Below are 27681 nucleotides of genomic sequence, written 5' to 3' on the forward strand. Positions count from 1 at the left end.
TGAAAATATCACCTTATAAAACTCCATAGGAGCCCCAGTTACAGGGAAAACATCCCCTGTAGTGGCATCAGTCACATGATCACTGGGTCGCAAAGCAGAACTAACATTTCTGCTTCCACTCTTTAGTACATAGCGCTCATTGAGTGCTATGTAAAGTGGAAAGAAGGCAGAAACGGTTAAAAACTTCTCTTATCTCCTCCGGGTCCTCGGTTATGAATAATAGCCGAGAACCCGAACTGCTCCTGCCGTATATTTACCACACTTAGTGCTTAAGGGGTTAAGCCAGTGGTTAGCCCGGTATAGAACGGGAGGTGAGGATATACACCTCCTCACTCCTCCACAGCCAGTCCACGCCCCAGCGGCAAATCCCGTCCACACGCTGTGGATATCGTCCTGGGCGGATTGGTGGCGTGGATTCACCTCTTCAAATGGGAGAGCGGGCAATCCTCACCAAAGTATATACTATAAAGAGAGCCCACATGGTGCACTGGGCCCCTAGAGAGAGGGGGCCCAGGTTAGGTTGGCTGTACCCCCACTTCCTCATTGGTGCAAATGGATACCCATAACATGCCTAAAGCTATTTAAAGGCGCAGTGCCCGTCAGTTTCAGTTCTGACTTCCTGACCGCCTAATATAAGGAAAGCGAAAACAAGCACGATAAGTATTCTGAACTCTCCCGCATTCCATCCCGGGGTTTCTCCCCGCAGTCACGTGACATCCTCGTTGCCTAACCAAAGTGGGCGTGTCAGGAGTAAAGTTGTAACTTTCTTGGAGCCAATCAGGAACGCCCCTCTCCTTCGGTCTCCAAGGTGTAGAGGGACGCTGCGGCCGCTGTCCGCGGACAGTCAGGTAGCCACGCCCTCCCCATGACGTCACGTTGGACTAGTAGGCTGGGGAGAAGAGTTTTGGCTTCAGTCGGCGGGCAGAGCTTGGCTTGCTCGCTGCACACAGGGGGAGGGGTCTGTTGTTCTCCCGTGTCTATCAACTTCCATGGAGCTGCGAAGCCCCGGTCTCTCAATGGAAGCAAGGGAGGGAGTTCCCGCCTTGCCCGGCGATGGTGACGACTACGAGAGCTTACCGGCAGGAGTGTCTCCGCTCACACATATGACAGCTGGGGCCGTGGCAGGAATCCTGGAGCATACCGTTATGTATCCGGTGGACTCTGTCAAGGTGAGAGCCCTGGAGTGGGCGTGGCCCGTATGACAGGTGTCATGGCGCTCTGCATGGAGCATGGCATGGCTGATCTGTCATCCCCATAGTCTCAAGGAGCTCTCCAGCTGTTGGGAAACTACAACTCCCAGCAGGGCATGTAAGGCTGCAGCTGGCAGGGCATGCTGGGAGTTGTAGTTTCACAACATCTTGAGATGAGTGCTCCATGAATGACAATGTAGTGTGATGGCAGTTGCAAAAAAACTACAAAAATAGGCGCAGCCATTGGGACCCCACCATTGATCAGCGGCGCCTGTTGCCGTTGGTGACTAGTTGATGGAATGTACAGCTTATGTAATGCAGGTGCTGCACGACTTTGCAGACCGCCCCCCATCAATCACCCGGTCCTGGCGTGTCGCAGCGTTATGTAATCGCTTGTATAAACCATTGCACGCGTTGTGTGTAAACTGTTCAGGTCACTTAGTTTTTCTGTTGCGCAAGTGTGTGAAGTGTCGCTGGTAAGGTTAGCACTGACTGCAGGTGGCGCTCTCACCGCCAGCGATCACGGTGTACAGTGCCATCGTTGTTAGGTGCTCGACTGTGACCTGAAAAATTAAAGTTGCCCAGCGCAAGTTTTGGAGCCGTTTTTCAACTTTTCTGGTAGAACCGGATTTGGACTTCTAAAACTTTTATGGTATGCAAGTAACGAGCTCTTATGTCGTACGTGTAACGAGTCCGTCGTGTACTGGACTGCGGCTGAGAACTGTAAGGCTGCGTTCACGCGTTGCCATTGCAGTGGTTCCGCCATTAAAACCCGTATGCTGTTTTCGAAAACCGTATGCATTGTTAAGAACCGCATGCGGTTCCTTGATGTGACGGTTTCTTTTATGTGTGTTTGAAAAGCGCAGCACAAAAAAAATCACGTAGTAACGCCGCCTTCAGCCCGCTTTACACGGGCGTGTTTGCGTGTGCAAAATCTGCATGCTGAATACGCAGAGAATAGAACCCAGTGATTTCACATGCGCATATTTTTCGGGCCATGTAAAAAAAACCCCATGAAGCGTGCTCTTTTTTTTCTCGCAGAGTGTGCCCTAAAGTGTGCAGATTTTCAGTTATGTGCGAATTTTGTTACGCTTGTCACTTTTTGCATTGCAAAGGGGTAAAATCTGCAGAAACCCCGTCTGTTTGTTTGTAAGAATCTCGCCGCTTCGCTGGTACTTTATTACACGGCGGGTTTTTCGCACTCAATTCCTTGGTTTCAGATTTCCCGCAATGTGCTGTGTGCGCCCTGATGGCGGCTCCACAAGCGCTTGTTTGTGCACACAATACGCAGAGAATAAAGCCCATTGATCTCAATGTATTTGTCCACATTTATGTATTTTGCGCTCGCATTTTAGTGTCTGCGACCAAAAGTCATCATAGAAGTCAATGGGGGATTGCGCCTTATGGGCACAAAAGTACGATAACATTTGTTCATTCCGCAAAAACCCTGCGCTTATATGTGTGCAAATACACTTCTAATCCGCCCCACGGCGGTTTCTGCTTATACTTTGTGTGGATGAGTTTCAATTAAACTGCAGTCTATGCGGCGTTTTGCAAGTGTGATCTGCAGTGAATAGAACCCATTAATTTCAATGGGTTTGTTTACATAAGTATATTTTGCGTGGCGCATTTTGGTCACACATTTGCACACAAAAATAACACATATTGAACTAATTACTTAATTGCCCATTTCAATGAATGGGAGCACGGTTGTGTTTTTTTTGGAGAGGGGGTTTGCACGCACAAATCATTGCAAAAATCACAGTAAAACATGCAAAATGCATTGCGCAAATATGTGGCATAAACGCACTTGTGCCAGCGTAAGGCCGGCCTTTAGGCCTCATGTCCACTGGGAAATATCCGCAGCGGATCACCCACACGAGTGATCCGCGCCCCATAGGGATGCATTGGACACCTGCAGGTAATTAAATACCTGCGGATGTCATTTTCCCCTGAGGCGCGGATTGCATGTGCGGGAAAATACCCGCGGCATGCTCCATTTTAGTGCGGGTCTCCTGCGGGCTTCTATGGAAGCCATCCGGATTCGCGGCACACCTGCAGCTGAATTTCTGCTCTGCTGTGGGAGAGCAGGAGTTAAAAAAAAAAAAAGAAAAAAAGTGCATGGCGCATGCGTGCGGCACGCTGCCGGCAGGCCGAGCACATCCGCCGGGCCGAAGAAAGAAGATCCATCTGCGACGGAGGGCAGATCCGCAGCGTCCGGACAGGTAAGTAAAATGTTATTTTCAGGCCTCATGGAAAAGAGGGACCCGCTGCGGGATTCTGCATGGAGACTTCGCACGGGCCTGATTTTCCCCGTGGACACGAGGCCTTATTCTGCAGCTTTTCTGCGCGGTCATCTCCATGGATAAGCCACAGCATCAACTTCCCTTGAGAACCTACCACAGGGCCGGTGTTGCAGAAGCGTATGCCTACTAACGCGCACATGAGTGCAGTGCATTTGCGGAATGAACGATGCGTCTCTGCACACAATAGTGTATTTTTTGGCCGGCATGTGCATTTGTGAGCGGCAAAAAATACGCACCAATTGAAATGGCTAATTGGTCTGAATTCCCGATTGTGTTCTTTTTCCTACGCAATTCTGCAGCGTTTCACGCATCTCGTAGCATAATTTGCGTGCATCTGTGCATCCCCTTTGACTTCTATGGGGACTTTTGCAGCACAGAAAACTAGAGCATGCAGCGGGGTTTTTTTGGGGGAGGGGGGGGGGGTTGCAATCGGCATGTACAGGAAAAATATCTGCACACAAACTTTGCATGTGCACATCTGCCCCCTGTGCCGGCCTGGGGGGCCTTCACAGATGGCGAATGTGCTGTGGAAAATGTGCAGCAAATACGCTGGAGATTCGCAGTGGCCAAATCCACACCTAAATATGGCGGCTGTCGCTGGAGTTGTTTTTAGCGGATCTGTTGCAGATTTTAAGCCTTGTATTACAGAAATAGGTTTGGCGCAGATTTAGGATCCGCAGCGTTTACACATGTTAAAAAAAAAAGCGGGTTAATTCTGGAACATTTGGCAGCAAGATGCGCTGCTTATATTCCATCACATTTGCGCAGTGAGTGAAGCTGTCCTGGTGGGCTGCAGGCTCACAGCTGGAATGTGTCATACTTGAGAAACTCCAATGCAACTCCTACGGAAAAGCGTCCGTGTAGACACACTGTCCGTGAGGATGGTAGGTCATTAGTACGCTTTGGTTACCGCCCCCTCGTCCGTCCCTATGTGTTCGGGTCATCGGCGCGTGGCACGCACATGTAATGCTCTCAGATGTATTGACTGCTGGCCATAAGTTTGGCGCACACATTTCTGTTTTTGGCCGGGTCACTATGTGACTCCACATTCGGCGCTGGGTGCTCTGCAGGTAGAAGGTCAGGGCGATGACCTCTATCCTTAGCTGGCCTCTTTTTACTCTTTCACCCTCATCTATTAGGGCCTTGTATAACACGTGTAGAGCGGCGGGTGATGCATGGCACATGTTATCCACAGGGGTTTAGATGCCCAGTATACCACCCGTTGGGAGTGTTGGTCAGACTGGTGGTCTACCTGCAGCACAGACTTGGCCCTCCCTCTCCTCATATTCCCTCCACATTTCAGTTCTGGAACATCTTCTTTTCTCCTATTACTATGCATTGTGTTGTTCCTCAATTGTTCCTCCTGGAAACTTGCTCATAAAACTCACAGCCAGGTGTTCAGTAGGTTGTCTACATATTCTGGCCCTGTAAGCTACCTTCACACAGGCAAGCGCAATATCGGGCGAGAAACCCGGCTGCTGACATGATTGTCAGCATGCGTTTACCTGCAGATCATACAAAACGCCTCGCGTCACTTTTGTGAAATTGCGTTCCTCCTGCGCTTCTTTCACGCGTATCGGAGGATCGGCAAGTGTCTACCATTGATTACAGTGGGAAACATCCCATCGCACTCTCGTGCGCACATCGCGTGATGCGTTTGACTGCCCCATTGAAAACACTGGGCGATGCGTTCAGAGTGACGTGAAAAAATAGGACAGGTATCGATTTTTTTTCCCATCACTTGTGTGTGTGACTTCGCTCAAAAGAATGGAAGTTAGAGTTGCGCAGGTTTTATGCGTCTTGTAACACACAAACCTCCTGTGAGATTCGTGCTCATGTAACTGGAGCCTCTACTGGTTGGGCACGGTCAGAATGTACAGGGAAGTACCCCCGACCAGTAATGCCCAGTTATCAATTTAGTCATAAATTTCCAGGAGGAATTGTAGAGGAATGGTGAAATGCAAAATTCTAAGAAATAGCTGTATTATGTTCTGCCAGTAGTGGTGACCGCTAGAGATGAGCGAACGTACTCGTTAAGGGCGATTTCGCAATCGAGCATCGCTATTTTCGAGTACCTGACTGCTCGGGTGAAAAGATTCGGGGGGCACCGGGGGGAGGAAGAGAGCTCCCCCCTGTTCCCCACTGCTACCCCCCACTCCACCACGCCGCCCCTCGAGTAGCCAGGTACTCGAAAATAGCGATGCTCGATTGCGAAATCGCCCTTAACGAGTACGTTCGCTCATCTATAGTGACCTCCCTTCTGTAGGGCGCCGTCACATGGGCGTATTTCCTGTGCGTATTTCTTTTACTGACTGAATATGAGACAGCATGCGGAACCATTGAATGAAATTGGCGTATTCGGACGTGCGGTTTATGCGTGGACCGATGGTCGCCGTAAATAAAATCTCAGTGTCTTGTTATGGTCTGTATTCCCAGCCCACAATTATAAGTGGCTGCTAACAAACCCCCCTCCAAAAACCTGCAGTATTAGCATTCATGTTTAGCGCGCCCATTTTTTTTAGGTTGTGGTAATAATCTTTTTTTTTTGTATAGTGCCAACATATTCTGCAGCGCTTACATAGACAGGGGGGATACAGAAGGACAAAAATTACAGAACCGCGGTTACATAGTAATCAATTGATGGAAACAATAGGGGTGCGGGTCCTGCTCCAACGAGCTTACATACTACAAGTAATGGGCTGATACAGAAGGTAAAGGGGCTGGCGGTGTGCACTGTATGGTGAGGTGGAGAGTGAGGGGTGATATACACATAGACAATGGTCAGACATTTAGCCGTGTGACGGCAGAATCGGTATGACTGCAGGGGACGGTTGATGGCGGCTAGCAGGGATTGCAGTCAGTAGGTCAGGGAGCATGTTATTAGGCGGAGTACAGAGGGGTTTGTTTAGGGAATGCGGTATGCCTCCCTGATGAGGTGCGTTTTTAGAGCACGCCTGAAGTTCTGCGAGTCCTGGATTGCTCGGGTAGCCTTTGGTAGCGCGTTCCAGAGGACCGGTGCTGCTCTGGAGAAGTCTTGGAGGCGGGAATGAGAAGTTCGAATTAAAGGGGTGTGCAGTCTAGTTTCGTTAGCAGAGTGGACAGCCCGGGCTGGGTGATGGATTGAGATGAGGGAGGCCATGTAGGGGGGCGCTGCACTGTGGAGGGCTTTGTGGATGAAGGTAGTGAGTTTAAATTGAATTCTGTATTTAACGGGCAGCCAGTGCAGTGACTGGCACAGGGCAGAGGCATCCGAGTAGCAGCTGGACAGGAAGATGAGCCTGGCTGCTGCATTCAGGATGGATTGGAGAGGGTAGAGTCTGGTGCCGGGGAGGCCGATCAGCAACGAGTTGCAATAATCGAGCCGGGAGTGGATGAGGGCAACAGTAAGCGTTTTTAGCGTGTCCACAGTGAGAAAAGAGCGGATTCTTGCGATGTTCTTGAGGTGCAGCTGACATGTTCGGGCCAGAGATTGGATGTAGGGGGTAAAAGAGAGATCAGAGTCCAATATGACGCCAAGGCAGCGGGCATGTTGTCTAGGAGTTATGGTGGAAATTGACATCACTTGGGACTTCTCGCTTTTTTTTTTTTTTTTTTTGTGTGTGTATAAAACGGATAACGCATGAATGCAACACAGATGTAAAAACCTCCACGCCTGTACACATGCAATGAAAACTTTGTGTGTGGGTTTTTTTCTTCTTCTTTTTTTTTTTTTTAACTGACCAAGGTTGTATACGCCCGTGTGAACGAGCCCTTAACCCCTTTAGTGGCAGGTTTAGGTAGTCTTCAGCATATTTCAACACTGATTTTTAGGAGATTTTCCGGGCGTGCCACTAAAGGGGTTAAATGAGATATTCTACAATTTCACGCTGTTTCACGCTATTTGCTATCTAGAGGACAGGGAATAACATGCTGATTGGTGGGGGTCTCAGCTGATCTCAAGAATGTGGGGCTCCTGTCCTCCTGCACCCCCCATAGTGAGGCTGAAGCCCGCCATTCACTTTGCATAAGACCGCCGACATACCCAAGGGGCAGTGGCTCGGGTCATCAGCCCCATTGACATGATAGTATGTGGCCAGCGCTGTGATGTCACCGCGGGAGGATATGCAAACCCCACAGCGATTGGAGAGCGGGAGTGCCGTTCTCCAGATTGGCGGGGGGCTCAGTGGAGACCATAAACAAGTTGTCCCGTCTCTCACATAGTTGATGTGAAATTCTTGTACAACCCCTTAAAGTGACCCTTAGAGGGGCTCCAGAGGTCTTGTGTAAAGTGAAAGACCCACTTGCACCCCACTGAGTCTTGTGTGTACGATGCTTTTTTAGGCCGGGTCCACTTCTTGCAGCAGTGTGAGATACAGCAAATTCCCGTGGTTATGACAGCGCTTGAAAATTGCGTAGCTGGAAAGCGCCATCTAGCGCCGCGATTGAACGCATGTCTGCGACTTCTGATTTATGCGGCATATAACAAAGTGCAGATAATGCTCTGTTATACGGTATGTACATATCTTTCGGTGACGGTTTGCTACAGTGTATCAGTGCAGATTGTGTCCGCCATTGATGCAGAGAGATCTGGCTGGGCAGGATGCTACTGTAGCTGCTTGTCAGCTCTGGGCAGAATGGGGTAGCTCTCCTCTGCCTCCTGTCAGTGAATGGCGTAATACTTGTACCCAGACAGCCCGCATGCATAACGTAAGTGTTCTGCGCTACATGGTATAGACTGTAATGATTTGCGCTCCTTACATAAGCCTGGACTGGATAATATGCCTAGTTACACAGCGCTATTTAGTCGGTGAGCACGGCGCTGCGTACGGATTCCTTCACATCGCGGTTTTGAATTTTGGTTTCCGTTTCGAGTGTTTTTTGTCGCGGTTTGTCTTTTTAGCTGGAGAGAGAAGCACCGTCCTCAGCACTTTTCCATGCATGTACAAAGGCTGGCGGCGATCAGCGGGGTCTCCGTGTCGCACGTGAAATGCATGGTCCTATCCAGATTTCCAACTTCATGCCATTTTAAGCACAAAAGATGAAAATGTGACCTTAAAGGAGCTGTCGGCCATCTTTACATGGGTGTATGCGTATTTGCGCGTGACTGAGTGCTGCGTTTTTTGCAGAACGATGGATGCTTTTTTTTTTTTTGCGTGCACATGGGCGTATTTTACTGTACTTATTGCGCCCACAAGGCATTTTTATTTGTACACGGCAAACGGACACACTGACTGGAATGGTTAATTAGGTCCAGCTGTGTTCCGTTTTTGCAACGGAACTACGTATCTCCTTGTGTATTGCGTGCGCACTTGTGCACCGCTCCCTCCCTATTGACTTCTTTGGGGACCTTTTGGTGTGCAAATACGCAGAGAAAACGGGGCACGCTCAAATTTTTTTTTTCTTTTTGCGATCAATGTGTGCGCCAAATACGGAGGTATGAACAATGCCATTGAAATGGGTGGACTCTTCTCTGCGCACACAAAATACGCAGCGTGACGCCGGCCTTAGTAAAAATATCCGCCTTTCGGTGCGCCCCAGCTGTCCTGTCTTGCGGCGCGGATGCCGGCCAAGCGCAGGGTCTGATATCGGCATACCCCTGTTCTGAGACGTTTCACACAGAATTACATCACTTTTATCTAAGACTAGGGGATATATATATATATATATATATATATACATATACACCCTGGCGTTGTACGGCGCTATAAGCACAGGGATTGGTTATTGAAAATTGGGCTTTCAAAGCTCTTTCCTCCTTCTACATAATAGCTGATGTTACTGCGCCATGTTGCCGTTGTCCCAAATCATTTTATGACTAGCGGTCCCGAAATATATAAAATGGGCCACAAAAATGGTCCCAGCACCGCACTGTTATGGAAGCTGTCCAAAGGGAAATCTCTGTAGCCCATAGCAACCAATCACAGCGCAGCTTTATTTTACCATAGTTGTGTAAGAAATAAAAGCTGAGCTGTGATTGGTTGCTATGGGCAACTAAAATTACTGGGGAAGTCGGTGAATTTTAATTTTTTTTTTTTATATATAAATACGCTGCCGTATAAAAGACTGCTGATGGAGATAAACGCAAGGCAGCGGCACATTTCGGCCTGTGAATATACTACGTACTCGCGGGCTCAAATACACCTGAGCTTGTGTGAACGCATTTCAAAGATGCTGCGGAAACGTTTACTATTAAAGGGAGTGGGATTAAAGCCAATCCTGCTCACATGCAGAGGGAAAAAAATACTGCAAGTTTTCTGCTTTAAGCCTGGGTTCACACAGGCGGATTCCCAGCGGAAATCTCGCGGTTTGGCCGCAGCGAAAAACAGCAAGATTTCTGCCGGGAGAACCACTGCTGCAAAACCCTCGGCACTTAGCTGTGGGTTTTGAAGCGGCCTGGCCGCTTGCTCTTCCGCAGCGGAAGAAGTAAAAAAAAAAAACAAAAAAAAAAAACATGCTGTGGCCGGCGAATCCGCGCCGCAGTGCCGGCTTTGCCGCGGTGGATTTGCTGTCCTGTGTGGACGAGATTTCTCAGAAATCTCGTCCACATGGCTGGCTAATCCTGGGATTAGCGGCCACACGCGGCGAAACTCCGGACGGAATTTCCGCGGCAAATCCGCCCTGTGTGAACCCAGCCTAAGTGTACTATAAGGCTATGTTCCCACCGGCGAGCGCGATGGGAAACTCGCTTGTTTAATGTATGTTGGAGGATTCAAAGTGTTTCCTATTGATTTCAGTGGGAGGCATCATATCACAACACACCGCACTCGCACACACAGCATGTAATGTGTTTGACTGTCCCAATAAAAACAACGGCTGATGTGTTGTGGGGGATGCGACAAAATAGGACATGCAGCCATTTTTCATTTTACCTGTGAGGGGAAAAAAATCGCTCATGTGTATGACTCCATTCAAAAGAATGAAGTTTATATTTGCGCGTCTCGCAACGCACAAAACTCACGTGAAAATCACGCTCGTGTGAATGAGCCTTAGTCCCAATGCACGCAGGCGGACTTTTGCTGCGGAATCCATTGTGGGTGCCCGCCTCCGGGTTCCGCACCAATAACCCTTCATAGCATGCAATGTAAAAGAGATTCTTCATGCACACGAGCGGAAAACAATTGCGGTTTCCGCTCGCAGATGAAAAATCGGAGCATGCTTTATTTTCCTGCGATTTCCTGCACGGACGGCTTCCATTGAAGTCAATGGAAGCTGTCCCATCCGCGGCCCATCTACAATTGACATTGCGGCGGGGCCACGGATTCTGCAGGAAAAGCAGGAGTTAAAAAAAAAAAAATTCTCTACTGCACATGTCCGACGGTGAGCCGTGCCGACCATCCGCAGTACAGAAAACCCGCAAGAAGAGCCGTCCGTGCGGAAGCCGCCGCCTGCACACACAGGGCCGGGTACGGCAGTCAGAATCTGCACGAGGCCTTACTGTAACCTGCGCATCTGCCGCATCGCTGATCGTACACTAAGCCGTAGAACGCCACAGAGAACGACTTGCGTATGTTTAGTAGAAGCGGCGCACTAAGTGTGGGCTATCCCGGCTGCATCGCGCCACACGCCAGCTCTTCTGAAATCCTACAACTTCCTTGTGAAGCTTGTGGTAAATTGCCTGTCTTGTAATGCTGAGGATTTCCAGAATTACACTGGAGATTATCTACTGAGCAGGAAAGCGTTCATCACGCGGCGGGCACGGGTAAATGAATGAACCCTGGCGAACGTCTCTTATTAGTGGTTACATGCGAGTTCATAAAACGTGGAGTTTATGTAGCTCTACTTGAGGATCTCGCTGAATGCTTCGTTACTTCCCCACCCAGTCACTGCTCAGGTAAAAGTGCCATGTCATCCCCGCTGTGTGCGGAGCTACATTGTGTAATGATGGCACTGCAGGGCTGGAAGGCAGCCGCCTGGCATTGAGGTGCAGGGGGAAGACCCTGAAAACCAGAAGCTGCTTACTGATGTAGCAGGGCTGAATTTAACTCTTTCTGCACCAGGGCTACTTTTTTTTGCCTGATACTGGATGTTGCAGTTGATTATTGAACGCTTATAAAGAGGGATATTCCCATCTCTGGCATCTATCTCTCCATTCAGTATGCCCGCCTTGCTTGGCAGAACTAGGGTCGTTCTTGCAATAGGTGGAGATCCTAGTGATGGAGGTGATTGGGAAGATTTTTTTTTTTTTTAAAGGGATACTCTGGCCTAAAGTATTCAGGAGGTAGGTTTTGGGGACACATGGTTAATGGGGGGTCTCAGTGATTGGACCCCCCTCAAAGCTAATATTTCTCATCTATGCAGCGGCTAAGGGCCCTTTTAGATGGAGCGTTTTATCATGCGAACGCTGTCAGGGTTCGCTTGGGCAGCCCGTCTATACAGACAGATACATCGTTCACTCACTAAATCATTCAGTCGCTCGCATTTACTGTACAAGTGAATGAGAGCGACTGAATGATCAGTTTTTAAACCATTTTTGCATCTGGTGTGCGATATATCAATTCTTATGGATTTTTGGGTGTAGAATCCGAATTTACCTTTAGAAATGATGTATCACGTAAGGTTTTTATGACCTTTTAGATTTTTAATTTATTTTTTTTTTAAGTTTGTTTGTGCTTATTTTCTGGTGAATTATTTATATAGAATTAAATCAGTGACTAAGCTAAACTCTTTATTTGAATGTAATAGATGCTGGATGAAGTTCTAAAAATGGTCACTAGATGGCAGAACAATGTAGTTGAGCAGGAAGGTTCCCGACATGAGCCTATCTGTACTGCTGTTTAGCATTTGTTGTAATCTGCATGAAGCACTTCTCTTCATTCTTACCTCAGCATATCGGAATTTTTTATTCACAAATACATTACCAGAAAAGCATTATTGAGTTCTGAGTGTTATTTGTTTTTTGTATCTAAAACCAGACAATATTTGTCAATATGTAATAGTGCTACGTATCTCAGAAATGTGATGTGACACGGGAGATAGAATCTGATTCTTCCACTGAATTCAGCACCCCAAAATTAGTTAAATCAACCTGTTTCCAAACCAGATACAAAATTTTATTTATTTTTTCTTGACCTGTGTTATCGTTCAGCATTTGATCGTTAGCCGGGTTTTTGATGAATGATTATCATTCAAATTTGAACGATCCAGCATTTTTTTTTTTCAATGGCAATCGCCATAAACTACATTATGAGGCTCAGAGGTGAGTGAACGGGGAGCTGGTGTGTCACAGACTCAGCGCTCCCCCGTTCCAGCACTGAGCAGTTGGTGTGCGCACGCGGCGCGGCTCTCCTCAGGAGGCTGTGCGCACGCGGCGCGGCTCTCCTCAGGAGGCTGTGCGCACGCGGCGCGGCTCTCCTCAGGAGGCTGTGCGCACGCGGCGCGGCTCTCCTCAGGAGGCTGTGCGCACGCGGCGCGGCTCTCCTCAGGAGGCTGTGCGCACGCGGCGCGGCTCTCCTCAGGAGGCTGTGCGCACGCGGCGCGGCTCTCCTCAGGAGGCTGTGCGCACGCGGCGCGGCTCTCCTCAGGAGGCTGTGCGCACGCGGCGCGCCACTCCTCAGGAGGCTGTGCGCACGCGGCGCGCCACTCCTCAGGAGGCTGTGCGCACGCGGCGCGCCACTCCTCAGGAGGCTGCCGTCTAGGTATTGTCCAGGCACGCAGTTTTTGGGACTTTAAACGGAAACCCTGACGGGACCCCTGGACGGTGCAAAGACCAGGTCTGAACAGAGCCTAAAGACCGTGATGATAACTAGAAATGACCAATGATGAGCGGTGTATCGCTGATCTGTTTGTGCACGGCGAGCGTTGCTGCCATCATCTAGTAATGTCGCTTTTACTTTGGCCTATCCTCTACATTATATTTGTCTCAAGTTTTTACAGAAGAATGAGGAAGGAGCCGATGCAATCTTATCTGAGCGGCGATAGGCAGTTTACACAACTGGATATCCTTAGTACTCCGAGAAAGATTTCTCAATGAACACAAACTGTCATCATGTATCAGCATATATGGCCGACCCCAAGCACCTCTTACACTGCCCACATACATTACAGTAATGTTAGACCAGCTATGAATGTGTATGGGGGGGCCTCCAAACTCCCCCACCCCTCACTCCTCCCCCTCCCCATGGCAGATTTTGGGCAATCAGGATCAGGCAGTTGACTTTCAGCATGCCCGATCCTTTGCACTGATGGGAGATAAGCTCCTGCCAGAGGTGTGCAACACCTGCTTGTCCCTCTTCCATTCATCTGCATGCTCAGCTGATGGCTGAAGATCTATCACCACTTTTTAAAGTTTTTTTAGGAAGGCTAAATACATACTTAGACCCGCGATATCACAACCTCCACTTCCAACATCGGATCATGTGGTATGATAACTTTGCCCGTCATGGCATCAAGGGGACTGGCTGTGTGGATCAACCAAAAGGGAACGGCCATACCATGTGACCTGCTGTCTGAATCGGGCCTTAAGTTGAGGTTCCAGTACCATAGATCCGCGGTAGTATTTGGCCTCCTTGGACAACCCATTTTTAAAATAGAAGACCTTACATGTTGCATATCCTATGCTCATCCATGAAAACATGCTGGACTTGCTGCCTACTACCTACGCCATTCCCTAAAATATCCCCAGCATTAGAGATTTTAAGGGAGACTTAAAAAGTTGTAGAAAAGTTGCAAAATGTGGCCTAAACTCCTCTAAAAAGTTTGTGACTTCTTGCACCATCTGCGTTCGTTCCTGCCACTCTTCATAAGCAGGGGCGTGGGTTGTTGGAAGGGGCTAGGCCACCCTGACCAGCACATTTATCTATTTATCCCAGAAACTGGTGGAAATTATACTAGAAATCTACTCTAGCCTGCATCTGGTATAGACTTCTGTATGGGCACAGGGAGGTGCCAAGATGCGCCTAATGTATGAAGGGGCATGCACCACTTCCTGCGTTACATTGAGCTGGAGGGGCTGCAGCTGGTGGTAGAGTTGCCTGGCACACCCAGTATTCTGTGAGTTGTCACATTCTGTACTGGTCCGTGTCGGATGCCTTTACAAACCCAGTCAAGTATGGACAGGCCTGGTGACCCTGTCCATATCTACATGTATGAAGGTGGAGCGGATATACTTGGGTTGTGTAATGCTCCAAGGTTCAGAGTTTTGTTGGCACGGCTTATATACACTTGATCCTGTTACATATTAGTTGGATGTTGGCCAAGAGCAAAAAATCTGCAGACTGGGCTGAAAACGCGGCATTCTAATTGTGTGCGATAAGCGGCAATCGGATGTATGTGGCGCTGCTTATCTCCGTGGGAAACAAAAGGATCACACTTCTTTTTGTCCTGAGTGCAGATGTTGGCGCACTATCTGTCAGCACCATAGAGCTTATTAGCTTGTTGTCGGAAATGTTAAATTTGTTGGCATCTGCTGACTAAATTCTGTTGGCAGATGTTGAGCTAGAAAGACCTGCTTGGCGCCGACCGCCGTAGGCACAGAGGGTTGTTCGGCTTTTTCTTGGTTACATCAAGATTATTAATCCTGTCTTTATTTTATTTTCTTCAGACCAGAATGCAAAGCTTGCAGCCAGACCCCAACGCCCAGTACCGCGGCGTCATGGAGGCGCTGAGAAGGATGATCCGCACGGAAGGGCTGCTGACCCCCTTACGAGGAATCAATGTGACCATGCTGGGGGCCGGCCCGGCGCATGCTCTGTACTTCGCCTGCTATGAGAAAATGAAGACCACTATAGGAGGGTTGATTAACCACGTAGGAAACAGTCATGTGGCCAACGGTAAAGTCCTCGTCCAGACTCCCTTGTAAGGTTTATTAGTAGCAGATTAGGATTGTATGGCCGTATTACCAGAATAAACCTAAAAGCCGTGATGTAAAAAGTGATCTTTATAAGGTTTATCCACATCTTGGCAGTGCAGACTACTGCCTTGTAAGGAGGTCTTAAAGGGATTGTCCATTATGGTACTATCCATTGTTTTTAGGTCAAATTCAGTGCTGATTACTTTATTAATATCCTTTTGTAGTGGTTGCTGCTCATACATGGCTCCAAATCAATGGGATAGGCAAAGATTTATACCTGCAGCCACCACTAGGAGTCTACTGCACAGCGTGTGATTGAGCTTGGTGTATAACAGTATATTGTGGGCTCCCTCTAGTGGAGGCTGCAGGTAAAAGGAGTGTTGTGTTTTTTTAAACTCTGTTCAGCCTCTTGGTGACATCTGACGTACATGTATGGCGGATATGTCCGGGGATTTATGGAGTGGGCTTGGAAAGGAAACCAAGCCCAATTCATACATGGCAAGTGTCTGCTGCTTTAAAAGCTGGCACCTGGCCGCAGCAGCTGCGACTGGAGAGAACTCCAATCATGGCTGTTAACCATTTAGATGCTGTGGCATATAAATGGCCCTAATGATTCTCCCAAAGTGGGATTGTGGGCGGCTATTCGGACGTCATGGCATCCTGACATCTTGTGAAGGTCCCAGGGCTCCGTGTATTTTTGCTGATTAAGAATGTCTGCAGAAATACAGTTTACTGAAGTATTGCAGTATATTGTATCAGCGAACAAACCATCGCTAGTTCAATCTTCCTATGAGGACTAAAAAATATATATTTTTTTTCTTATTACAAAAAATGATAAACATTTGAAAGTTTAAAAAAATAGGTACATCTTTATTTATATCTCAGAAGAAAAGCAAAAAATGTTTGATCCATTAAAAATAACACATTATTTTTCCTGCAGGCTAAACACAGTCAGAAAAATGCTCATTCCCACTCCAACTGCCCTTTTTTTTAATTATTATTTTCTGCCGCTATCACCTGTGCACTAATATATATATATATATATATATATATATATATATATATATATATATATATATATATAATTTTTTTTAATTTTTCCATCGATGTAGTTGTGCGAGGGCTCGTTTTTTTGCGATACATCCTGTAATTTGCGTTGGTACCATTTCGGAATACATACGCCTTTTTGATGGCTTTTTATTGTATTTTTTTTCTGGGAGACAGGGTGATTGAAAAGTGCATTTCTGGCATTAATTTTTTTTTTTCCCGGCCAATATGCACCGTGCAGGGTAAATAATGTGTTACATATATGTATTTTTGTTTTATGATTTAGTTTTTTTTTATTATAGATATGGCAAAAAGGGGGTGATTTAAACTTTTAATATATAAATAATAATATTGATCCTATTTTAACTTTTTTTTTTTTTTTAAAGTTCCCCTAGGGGACCACAACTAGTGATGCTTTGATCATTGATCGCTCCTGCAGTATGATGTAATGCTATAGCTATAGCATTACATCATACTGCAATCTAACAGGCAGTCTGTCAAGCCACCCCACAAGGATGGCTTTATAGGCAGTCTGCCAAGACACCCCTAGGGCCTTTCAGAAGGCTCCCGGCTGCCATGACACATGCACGGCTTCCTGCGATCTCATTGCGGGGGGCCATACGGGACCTCCGAACATTGTTCGAGGGAATTAAAGGGTTAATAGCACTGATCAGCTGTGCTTCTGATTGCAGCTATTGCCTGCGTGTGTTAGCTGTAGTAAACAGCTGACGCCCCGCGCTGTATGCAGAGAGGTCGCCCAACGATCTCTCTTCATACATACCCCGACGCTGCAGGATGTTAATGTACGTCCTGGAGCGTTAGGGGTTTAATGGTACTGACAGAAACCACAGATTGCTCTGAAAAAACAAGAGCCTTCACACGGCTGCATCGAGAGAAAATCAAAGACTTATGGTGGTTGTTTTTTTAAAAGATCCATTATTTTTAAATGCAGTATGTACGCCGTAAACACAAGACGCTGCAAAAATGGTGCCATTCAGTTTCTTTTTTTCTCCCTAAAGGCTGATTTAGACACAACAATTTTCACTCAAAAATCGCTCAAAGCCGTCTTTTGGGCGATAATCGTTGTGTCTAACTGCACTGACATCGTGCAGTTTCCATTAAGCCGTCACTGATCTTTCAGCATGCTGAAAGATCAGCAATAAGTTATCAGGGTTTCACAGCGGGATACAGCTGATACCATTGTTTCAGCTGTATCCCGCTTCCTGAAGACAGGCGTGTCCAGCTCCCTGTTCAGTTGTGTTTTGCATCCCGTGCTCAGCTGTATAACAGCCGGGCGCTCTAAGCAGAGAACAGCTAGATGCAGATAACAAGCAGGGCCCCGCTTGACTTCTGCAAACCCCCGCTCGGAGCGCTTGGCTGTATAGCAGCTGGGTGCTCCGAGCAGAGAACATCTGGATGCAGAAGACAAGCGGCCCCACTTGCCTTCCGCATCCCGAACTCGGAGAGCAAGGTGATCGCTCAACGTTTGAGTGCTTACCTTGCGCTATAAAAGCACACAACGATTATCGCTCAAAAATTGCTCAAAATTTTTTTTTTGAGCGATAATTGTTGTCTAAAGCGGGCTTAATTCACCCCACTTTAAAATGTCTAAAAGTTTTCCAGTATGTGATTATGGTACGCTGAATGGCACCACTCAGAAATACAACTCTTGCCACAAAAAAACAAGTCCCACGCTATGTCAATGGAAAATAAGACGACAGTTACAATTTCTTGAATGTGGGGAGGAGAAAGAAACCCTTATACAGAGATACTAAGAAACGAACCAGCTCAGAGTTTGCCATTTTAGACACGAATGAATGAAAGGCGGCTCGGCCCTTCTTCCTGTCGTTCCCTGTAAATGGTGCCTGCAGCGTTACATTTCACCGTATGACTAACTCTTCACTTGTCTGTAGGGGTGGCAGGAAGTCTGGCAACAGTCCTGCATGATGCTGTCATGAACCCAGCGGAAGGTACGTTTCCATCGCTCTCCTCTTCTGGCTGCCGGGTCATCGTCCTCTTATTTGCCTTTTTTCTATTCCTTTTGATATTTTATCCTAGACTTTATTCTATCTGTTTATATAGCCTTTTATCCACTTTCCAAACCCTCGTGTGCAGAGGTGGTTCTAGCGCTGCGCAAGCGGGTTTAATCACCGTATATAAAAATGAGGCAACTTTCTAGGATACTTCGTTTGTTTCCTTGCCATTTTTAAGATCTTAGTTAATGAAGGGAAATGGCTGTGAGTGTGCGATAGATATCAGATAGATATCAGATAGATATCAGATAGATATCAGATAGATATCAGATAGATATCAGATAGATATCAGATAGATATCAGATAGATATCAGATAGATATCAGATAGATATCAGATAGATATCAGATAGATATCAGATAGATATCAGATAGATATCAGATAGATATCAGATAGATATCAGATAGATATCAGATAGATATCAGATAGATATCAGATAGATATCAGATAGATATCAGATAGATATCAGATAGATATCAGATAGATATCAGATAGATATCAGATAGATATCAGATAGATATCAGATATCACCTATAGTTAGTAGATCACAGCACACATTTCACCTTAGATATATAGTGAAGACGATCCTCACCAAATGGTGCACGCTCAACCGAGATCCTGGATCCTGGACCAAAGTTTTAGGCAGCAAAGTAGATATGAGCAGCACTCCAGGGGTTTAAATCAAGAGTTACAGCTTTATTGTTCCCACAACAACGTTTCAACCCTCCATCCGAACTTGACAAAGACCCTCGGATGGAGGGTTGAAACGTTGTTGTGGGAACAATAAAGCTGTAACTCTTGATTTAAACCCCTGGAGTGCTGCTCATATCTACTTTGCTAGATAGATATCAGATAGATATCTATATGTGTGCCACCAAGGAGGGTGGTCTCACTCCCGGCACCTTCTTTGAAAGACTCATTTACCAATGAAAGCTGCTGCAGGGGAAATGTAGGATGACATGACTGCCATTCAGATGAATAGTCATCCTTGTAATACATGGGCATTCACCGCTGTTACAGAGTGGCTCCCCATTGTAGCTCATAGAGGGGGGCCACAAGCAGGAGACATCCATAGGCTCTAAAGGCCCCCATACACCTTCAACTATTGGACAAACGGTTGCTCATCTGACAGCTGTTTTACCCCCTTCAATTATCTGATCAGTCAGATCACCAACAAACATGTACTACTGACCTAACCTCGAGGATAGGTCCTCAATACTTAATAGGGCTTTCTAGCACTAAACTATTGAGCCCTTACCCTCTAGGCTGGCTGATCAGTAGGGGTTCTGCTGATCTGGATCCCCAATGATCAGATGACTGAAGAGTTAGTGATGCTCAGGTGAGCGCTACTATCACTTTATTCCATACAAAGCACAGTGCTGTACGTTGTCTAGTGGCCGTACCTGGTATTACAGCCCAATCCCATTCATGTGGATAGGACTGGGCTGCACTCGGACCACGTAACTGATGAATGTGACATCACAGGACTGAGAAGGGGCCACAGCGCTCACCCCCACTGATCAACTCTTGATGACCTATGCTGAGGATTGGTCATCTATTGATTAGTCCTGGAAAACCCCTCTTAAGTCCCCAAAATCCCTTTAAGCTTTATTTGCATAAGACTTTACACACCTCATCATACAGCTATGTAATCCGTTTCGCTATTACTCGGAGTAACATGTTTTCCACTTAATTGTTTGAAAGGCAAATGACTTGGTGGAATCGGCACCAGTTGGCCAATTAAAGTCCTCCATACTTCTGTGAAGGGTTTACTGCAGAAGGATAATGTGGGATTGTGATCTAATCATTTACAGCGTATCCTTGTAGAAGGCCCCTGGCGGTTTTATAGCCGACCTGTGGTGCCATCATACATTATGCTTTCATAACGTAGTTGTAAAGAAATTAACATAAATTATATGAGGTCTTGCAGTTTTTTCTAATTACACATGCAGTAAGTAAGTCATACATGCCTTGTAATCATTAATACTGAATATTGGTAGCTTAACCTTTTAGTGACCAAGCGTTGTAAATATACGGCGCTAGGTCCTGGGCTTTAAACCTACACTATTGTAAATGTACAGCACGGGCAATCTCGTAGGAGCAGGTCGAGTGCTCCGCTGTCTGACAGCGGGGCTCCTGCTGTAACAGCTGGGAGCAGAGGTACCTCCATTCCTAATCATTTAAACCCTTCCATGCCACGATCAATGCAGTAAATTAGTGGGTGACGGGGCGAATCGGCTCTCCCTGTCACCCTTTGTCACCACGCAATACAATCATGATGTGCCGATGGGCTGCCATAGTACCGTAGCAGCAGGCCTGACATGACTCATGTCTACCCTGTCACTCAGCCTATCAGATCCGGCCTGGCAGAGTCTAAAGGCCCTTTTACACAGAACGATTATGGTTTAAAGAAATCGTTCAAATGAGCCAAAATGAACAATCGGTCAGTGTGAACGCAGCCAACTATCCTACGACTAGGGATAAATTGTTTGCTTTACGTTCATTTTCTGCAGGCATACAATTCATCGTTGGCTGATTCACTAATTGTGTGGTTTAAATAGCGATTGTTCATTCGTTCTCAGTCGCTTATACAGCCAATGTGAACAACTGAACGATTTCTTGATGTATCTACTGGTTAGAGATGAGTGGGTGTACTCGTTAAAGCAAAATACTTGAGCGAGTATTGCCGTTTTCGAGTACATGCCCGCTCGTGCCAAAAGATTCGGGAGGAGAGCGGGGAAGGGGGGGGGAGGAGATCTCTCTCTCTCTCTCCCCTACCCCCCTTCCCCCCCCCCCCCCCCCCCCCGCTCCCCCATGCTCACTCTCACAACTCACCGCTCACCCCCGCCAGCCCCCGAATATTTAGGCACGAGCGGGCATGTACTTGAAAATGGCAATACTCGCTCGAGTATTTTACTTTAACGACTACGCTCGCTCATCTCTACTGCTGGTATAAACGGTAGCGACCTCCGACGACGTTTACTTGCTCAAATGAGAAATCGGCTCCTCTAAATAGACACTTAAATACTGATGTCCTATGTATACTATAGTGCATTATAGAAGTAATGCAGTTTACTATGCTAGCAATTGAACGATTGGCATCTTCAAGTTCCCTTGTGGGACTAAAGCATAGTGTCAGAGTTCAATAAAGTTTAGTATAGAAAAAAAAAAAGTGTCCCTACAAAAAATACCAAAAGATACAATAATACACACAATGGGTATCGCCGCATTCATAATGACCCAAACAATTAAAATATTTAGTTATTTATCCCAGACTGTAAACGACATAAAAATATAATTAAAAAAATAACGTCAATGGCGTTTTTTTTTGTTTGTTTTTTTTTTTTTGTGGGGTGGACAAATGTACCCTAAAATTTGTATTAATGAAAAACTTTTCTCCCACAAAAAGAAAAACAAGACCTGACACGAGTCTTAGTGAAAAATGTAAAAAAGTTACAGGTCTTGGAATGCAGCAATAAAAAAAAAAAGTGCTTATTGCGTCAAGTAGTGGTTAAAGTGCCTAGATAATAAATTTGGTATCGCTGTTATCACTTTGACCTGCAGATTGAAGATAAAAGGTAAAACAAACAACCTAAACAATTCTAGAATAGCTGGGGTTACCTTGCAGAGGGCCGATGACCTCACAGAGGGGGTGCGCTCCCTTTGTGAACCCTTAACATGCCACTATCTAAATTGATCATGACATTTAAGAGGTTAAAAGTGGGCTTTGATATTTCTCAACGATCATCGCTGTTGCAGCGGAAGGCCAACTGTCAGTGACAGCCGGCTCCTGCTGCCGGATGGCATGGACTCACTTCTGAGCACGTGCCATTCACACGCCATAAGTTTATGTCCTGCTGTATTAAGTACGATTCATCCAAGACGTAAAAATACGTCTTATGAGGTTAAGGGGTTAAAGGATCGCTTTTTATTTAGGAGCATCGTTAAGATGGATAGACTTGTCTTGTAGGGAAAGTTAGCCACAACTTTAAGGGATCAGAAGATGATGTTTGAGGGGCAGCTGAGCTTGGTGTAGTATTACAGGCTGCAGTGGAGGAGGGCTTCTGCTGCAGATGGTTGCCTTACAGGCAGGAAGAGGTGAGGGAGGAAAGGTTGATATGCTTTATATACTTCTTACATTTAAAGTTGCAATCAATATGGGATTGGGATAGGATTGGATCACAGGAAAGGAGGATTTGTGGGATGTTTGTGTGTATTTTCTACATTTAGTCTGCCTTTTATCCAGGTTAGTGGTAGAATCCAGGTGATCGTCAGGGTTCCACCATTTACATTTGGATGATTCACGTGGCTGTGATATAAGCTCCGAGGCACACACTAAATTCGTTCAGGAGCATCTTGGGGTGTATCCCTACATACTGACACTGCCCAATCAGTGCTGACCCTATCAAGCTGTGAGGACACACCCCTTTGACAGAGAATGGTAACACCCAGTTATCAGGAGGAATAATACAGGAACACTATAATGCTAAAGTTAACAGAAAAAGTGGTATCTCTTTCTAGATTTCCGTAGTGCTGCTCATGTTATAGACTGGAAACTAAAGTAATCCTAACTTTTTTTCTTTCTCCCCACCACTAGTGGTCAAGCAGCGAATGCAGATGTACAACTCCCCCTACAGGAGCATGCTGCACTGTATCCGGACTATAGGCAGGACCGAAGGAGTCGGGGCCTTCTATCGTAGTTATACCACCCAGCTCTTCATGAACATCCCTTTTCAAGCCATTCACTTTATTACATATGAGTTCACCCAAGAACAACTGAATCCACAACGGCAGTACCACCCTGGGTCTCATATAGCCTCCGGAGCCATCGCTGGGGCCATGGCCGCTGCCGCCACCACTCCTTTGGATGTGTGCAAAACATTACTAAACACACAAGAGAACATGGCCCTCAGCTCTGTAAACGTCAGCGGACATCTCTCGGGCATGGCCAATGCCATTAGGACGGTCTACCAACTCGGAGGGGTGGCAGGTTATTTCAAGGGTGTGCAAGCTCGGGTCATTTATCAGATGCCTTCTACAGCCATTGCGTGGTCTGTGTATGAATTTTTCAAGTACTTTCTGAGCAAAAACTAGAATATATATAATATATGTACACAACTCCTGGAGAAGAGGACGCCGTAGCTGACCAAGCCGGAGCTGGGAATCAATATCTTAAATTGCATAAATTCCGCCATGATTCCTTTTGTAAAGTCCACGGAAGGCGACATTTTTTGATGTCCTTCACCTAAACCAAATAAGAAGCCGTTTGTGTCTTTAAAGGGAGCCTGTCGCCAACTATGAGTCTCGAGCAGCCCGAGGGTGGGGTGGGGGGTTTACTTATGCCTCTGGCACACTGGCTTATCTGGGTCCGTGTTAATTCATAGACGGCATATGGACCAATTATAGGCTATGGGGCTATGCACACTGCCAGTTTTTTTTCCGTACTGCGATTTACAAAAAAAAGTCATTGTGCGTCCTATTTTTGTCTAGATCACAGACGAGAATTAGGACGTGCAAAGGCATGTCTATGTGGGGGTGTCTGGGTATTGGACAGCACATAGATGGGTGTCTGTGTGGTGCCCAATGCGAGTTGCGCTCGAACGTCTTGGGCGTAACTCGTACACATGGCAAGTGTGTGCCGGGCCTTACCCCTGCTCAGTTTTTCCACTGAGACCCGTGGAAGTCGGTGTGTGGGGTTTCCCATTGAGAACAGTCTCCTGCGCTGTCCACATGCCAACTTTCACGGGGAGCCAGGTAAGTGGGAATGGGGAGCTGGGTAAGTCTAAAAAGTACGCCCTGGGCCTCCTTGGCACCTATCCTATGAGCACCATAACTTCATTTATGATGCACATAGATGATGGTCAGTTCTCTTTTAAAGTGGTCCTGCAGTCTGGAGCTCAAAAAAAAAAAAGTAGGTCAATACCTTCAGGGGCGATTACCTGCTTTTTTTTCTTTCAGTTTTTTCTCATTTGCAGCTCTATTAAGACCGGGCTGTCATCTGTAACAAGAGTTTAGCCACAGTGTCTAAGCTGAAGTTGTCTGGGACACTCCTCCTGTCCAATCATTGGTTCAGGCTGCAAAGCTGCCAGACAGGGGGTGTGTCTCAGACCCCTTCAGCTTAGGTAAACTATAGTCACAGATTCCAGCTCTGTAAAATTAGAGATGAGCTAGAAAGCAGCCGAGGCAAAAGAAATGAGGAAAAGCAGCCAGCAGGTAATCTGCCCCTATAGGTACTAACCTGCTTAGTCATTAAAAGCTCCTGACTGGAGGGTTGCTTTAAATCTACCTTATTTATAATGGTTTGGAGAGGGGGTAACCTCATGTATACTGGTGACCCGCAGTGCCGGGTTGCACTGTAACAGCATACAGGGTGTATATTATATAGAGAGACTGCCCCAAAGTCCTATATATCTACCTATATTTATTTATGCTATTTTATTAGCCGTGTGATGCCAAGAACAAGACGCACAAGTTCTACTTTTATTGTTTTAAAGAGTATATTAATATTGAAAGGTTTCTATATCCTTTTGCGAATGTAAATAGTTTTTACGCAATATTTTTTTATAGTGGAACAGACAGGGTAAATATTCCAGGTGTGGATGTGTTGTAATGTTGGTAAGATCTTTATTTTTAAAGGGATTGTATATTTTATTTTTTTGATTTAGCCAGAAAGAGAAGTCTGGAAATAAAATAATTATATATATATATATATAATATAACTTTTTTTTTTTTCTCCCATTGCTGCTTTTAGGGAAGTAATCTGCAATCCGTGGATCCCTAGTTCTTGTGAAGGTAGAACTCCCAGCATGCTTTTCAGCTGTCATGGCGAGCAGGGAAGTGTATTTTCAGGGTATTTAGGCTCTAGGTGTAAAGCCCCATTTACACGCAACGACTATCACTCAAAATTCGTCCAAACAATGGCTTTTGAGCGATAATCGTTGCGTGTAAATGCTTCCATCTTTCTCTCTTCAGCTGAACTATGATTTTTACATGAACATAAAATCCATCGTTCGGCCGGAGAGAGAGAGAGCAGGGACCGCACGCTGTGTTCTCCACCGGAGCTGCTGATTACATTGTACTCATACATTTGTATGGAAGACAAAGCAGCTGAGTGCAAAGTCCAGCTGGGATTTGCAAACAGCTGTTGGAGGCTCATTTGCATACAAATGAAGCTGATAAAGTGCTAATGGGGATTAGTGCCCATTAGTACTTTATGTAAAACGATCACTAAAACTGTCAATCTTTAAATCATTTGAAAGGTTGTCTTTGCGTGTAAATGAGCCTTAAGGTATACCTTATATATAGCCGCCTGCTGGAAGGTCTTTTTTATAAATGCGCACATTAAGCTCGTCTTCTGAGCATGTTTTTGTCTAGGCAGGACGAATGCTGACAGCTGGTTTTTCCCAAGGTGTAAATCCTTGTATATGTAATTTCCCCTCTCCCATCTGCCGCTGTCTGGTGTAATGGGCGACTCTTGGGCTATTGCCTCACCCCGCCAGAAATGACCTGGTGAGACAATAGCCATCTAATATCTATGGGCAGCAGAAAGTCATTTTTGTGCTTGTGGTGAATTCTACTTTAAATGTAAGTAAAAACCTTGTTAAGAAAAAAAAAAAAGAAAACTGCATTGTGTGCCTGTCATGTGACCACGAAGCTCCTCCTAGAGCAGAAAAAATATTTGAAGTTTTAGCGGGATGTGCAGCATTTTGGAAAATAATGAAAGTTGGGTATTTGCACGTTTTACAGTTATTTCGGCTGATAACCGCCGGGTGGGACGTTGTCTTGATTGGACGTTGTGTTGCCTGGAATTTCCCTCATAGAACCTCATGCACACGGGCGCATGCAATTTTTGGACCGTGAAAAATGCAGCAGCTTCACCGCGGGTTTGTCTGTTTTGCACCGCGGGAGCCGGCGCCCAGGAGAAGGAGCCGCACACGAATCTCCGCTGGTCAGCCTAATCTAATAGGCTGACCACGGAGAATCGGGGCAATTCGCAGCATGCGCAGTGTTTCTCCGCTCGTGGACACGTAGCCGGCACTTTCCATAGCAATGCAATGGAAAGCTTCGGCCGGTGTGATTCGCTGGCGGTTTACCGCCGCCGAAATCGCGCCCGTGGACAGGCACCCTAATAGTAGTTACCTAAGAAACCCCTTTAGACTCAAAACAGGACTGGCCACTAAAGGGGTTACACTTCTTCTACAGCTCCTAATCACACCTGTGTCTCTATGGTAAACAGATAGAAAAACCCTTTCTTGCATTTAAAAAAAAAAAAAAAAGTTGCACATTTTTGTGCAAGAGTTTGACTTTTTAGCTTTCTGCACTAGCCCCATCACTTTTTCGTAAAGTGGGTTGGACTTGTCGGGAAAAGGCGTACCTGCCCCTATGTATGATTTACACCAAAAACTGGGGTAATTGTACCAGAAATGTGCACCAGGTTAGACCTTTCTGAGAAGGTGTACAGAGATGCGCCTAATGCATGAAGAGGCGCCGGGAAAGTCGTACTAAACCCGGAGACGCAATTTCCAGGCTTGGTAAACTTCCCCGACTGTTTAGTCGGATATGAATCGGGCAAAGGGGGGCTCAATCTGTGATTTGGGTAGTGGGAGGAGACCATAAGTAATGTCAGAAAAGATTATTTTGCTGAAAGAGTAGTAGATGCGCAGAGACGCGGTTGTAAAACTGCCAGGAAGTGAATGTAAGCGTGATGTAGATATCCCAAGAGAGTAATAGAAGGGCGGACTAGATGGATCATGTGCTCGTCTTCTGCCATCTGTCTTCCACCCGTTCAGGGCCGGAGAAGATGTGGGCAGCTACATAAGGCGTATAGGAGGGGGGGGGGGAGGGGGGGGGACGACGACAGACCTTTACACCTGACGCATTATCATTCGCACAAGTGAATGATGTCGGAGAGTTCATTTGTTCACTTTTGTAGCAGGTTAGTCATTCCGTGTCAAAGGGCCTTAAGTTAGTAAGGAGTTGAGAATGAATGGAGGGGAGTATAGAGGCAGAATCAGACTACACAGGGCTTGTTTGTAGTCTGTAACCATGGCGACACATCGGCCTGCACAGCAACAGACTATAAAACAATAGTAATGGAGAAAAAGTTTGTATTCCAGAGAGGCTGCATTATTTGTTTTTAGCGCTGGAGCCCAATGTGTGTTCTGATCAGTTAGATTGCGGTATACTTATTAACCCATGCCAGTGCTTCCTGACCTTTTTCAGCCTTGGGGCACAACTGGGAAAAACATTTTATCATGGGGATTTCCCTACCAAAAAGGGGAGTGATCAGGGGCATGGCTTATCATGACATGATTTTTTTTTTTTTTTTTTTTAACCTGT

General features: G+C 46.3%; 1 protein-coding gene across 1 annotated transcript; it reads left to right on the forward strand.

Annotated features, from left to right (window-relative positions):
* Positions 1-806: 806 nt before the first annotated feature.
* On the forward strand, positions 807-27169 carry SLC25A37 (solute carrier family 25 member 37). Its single transcript, XM_066593182.1, has 4 exons — positions 807-1169; positions 15015-15243; positions 18224-18280; positions 22940-27169. The coding sequence occupies exons 1-4, from the start codon at positions 990-992 to the stop codon at positions 23434-23436; spliced, it is 963 nt and encodes a 320-aa protein (XP_066449279.1). The 5' UTR covers positions 807-989; the 3' UTR covers positions 23437-27169.
* Positions 27170-27681: the final 512 nt, after the last annotated feature.

This window comes from Eleutherodactylus coqui, chromosome 2 (assembly GCF_035609145.1).
Source record: "Eleutherodactylus coqui strain aEleCoq1 chromosome 2, aEleCoq1.hap1, whole genome shotgun sequence".
Lineage (NCBI taxonomy): Eukaryota > Metazoa > Chordata > Amphibia > Anura > Eleutherodactylidae > Eleutherodactylus > Eleutherodactylus coqui.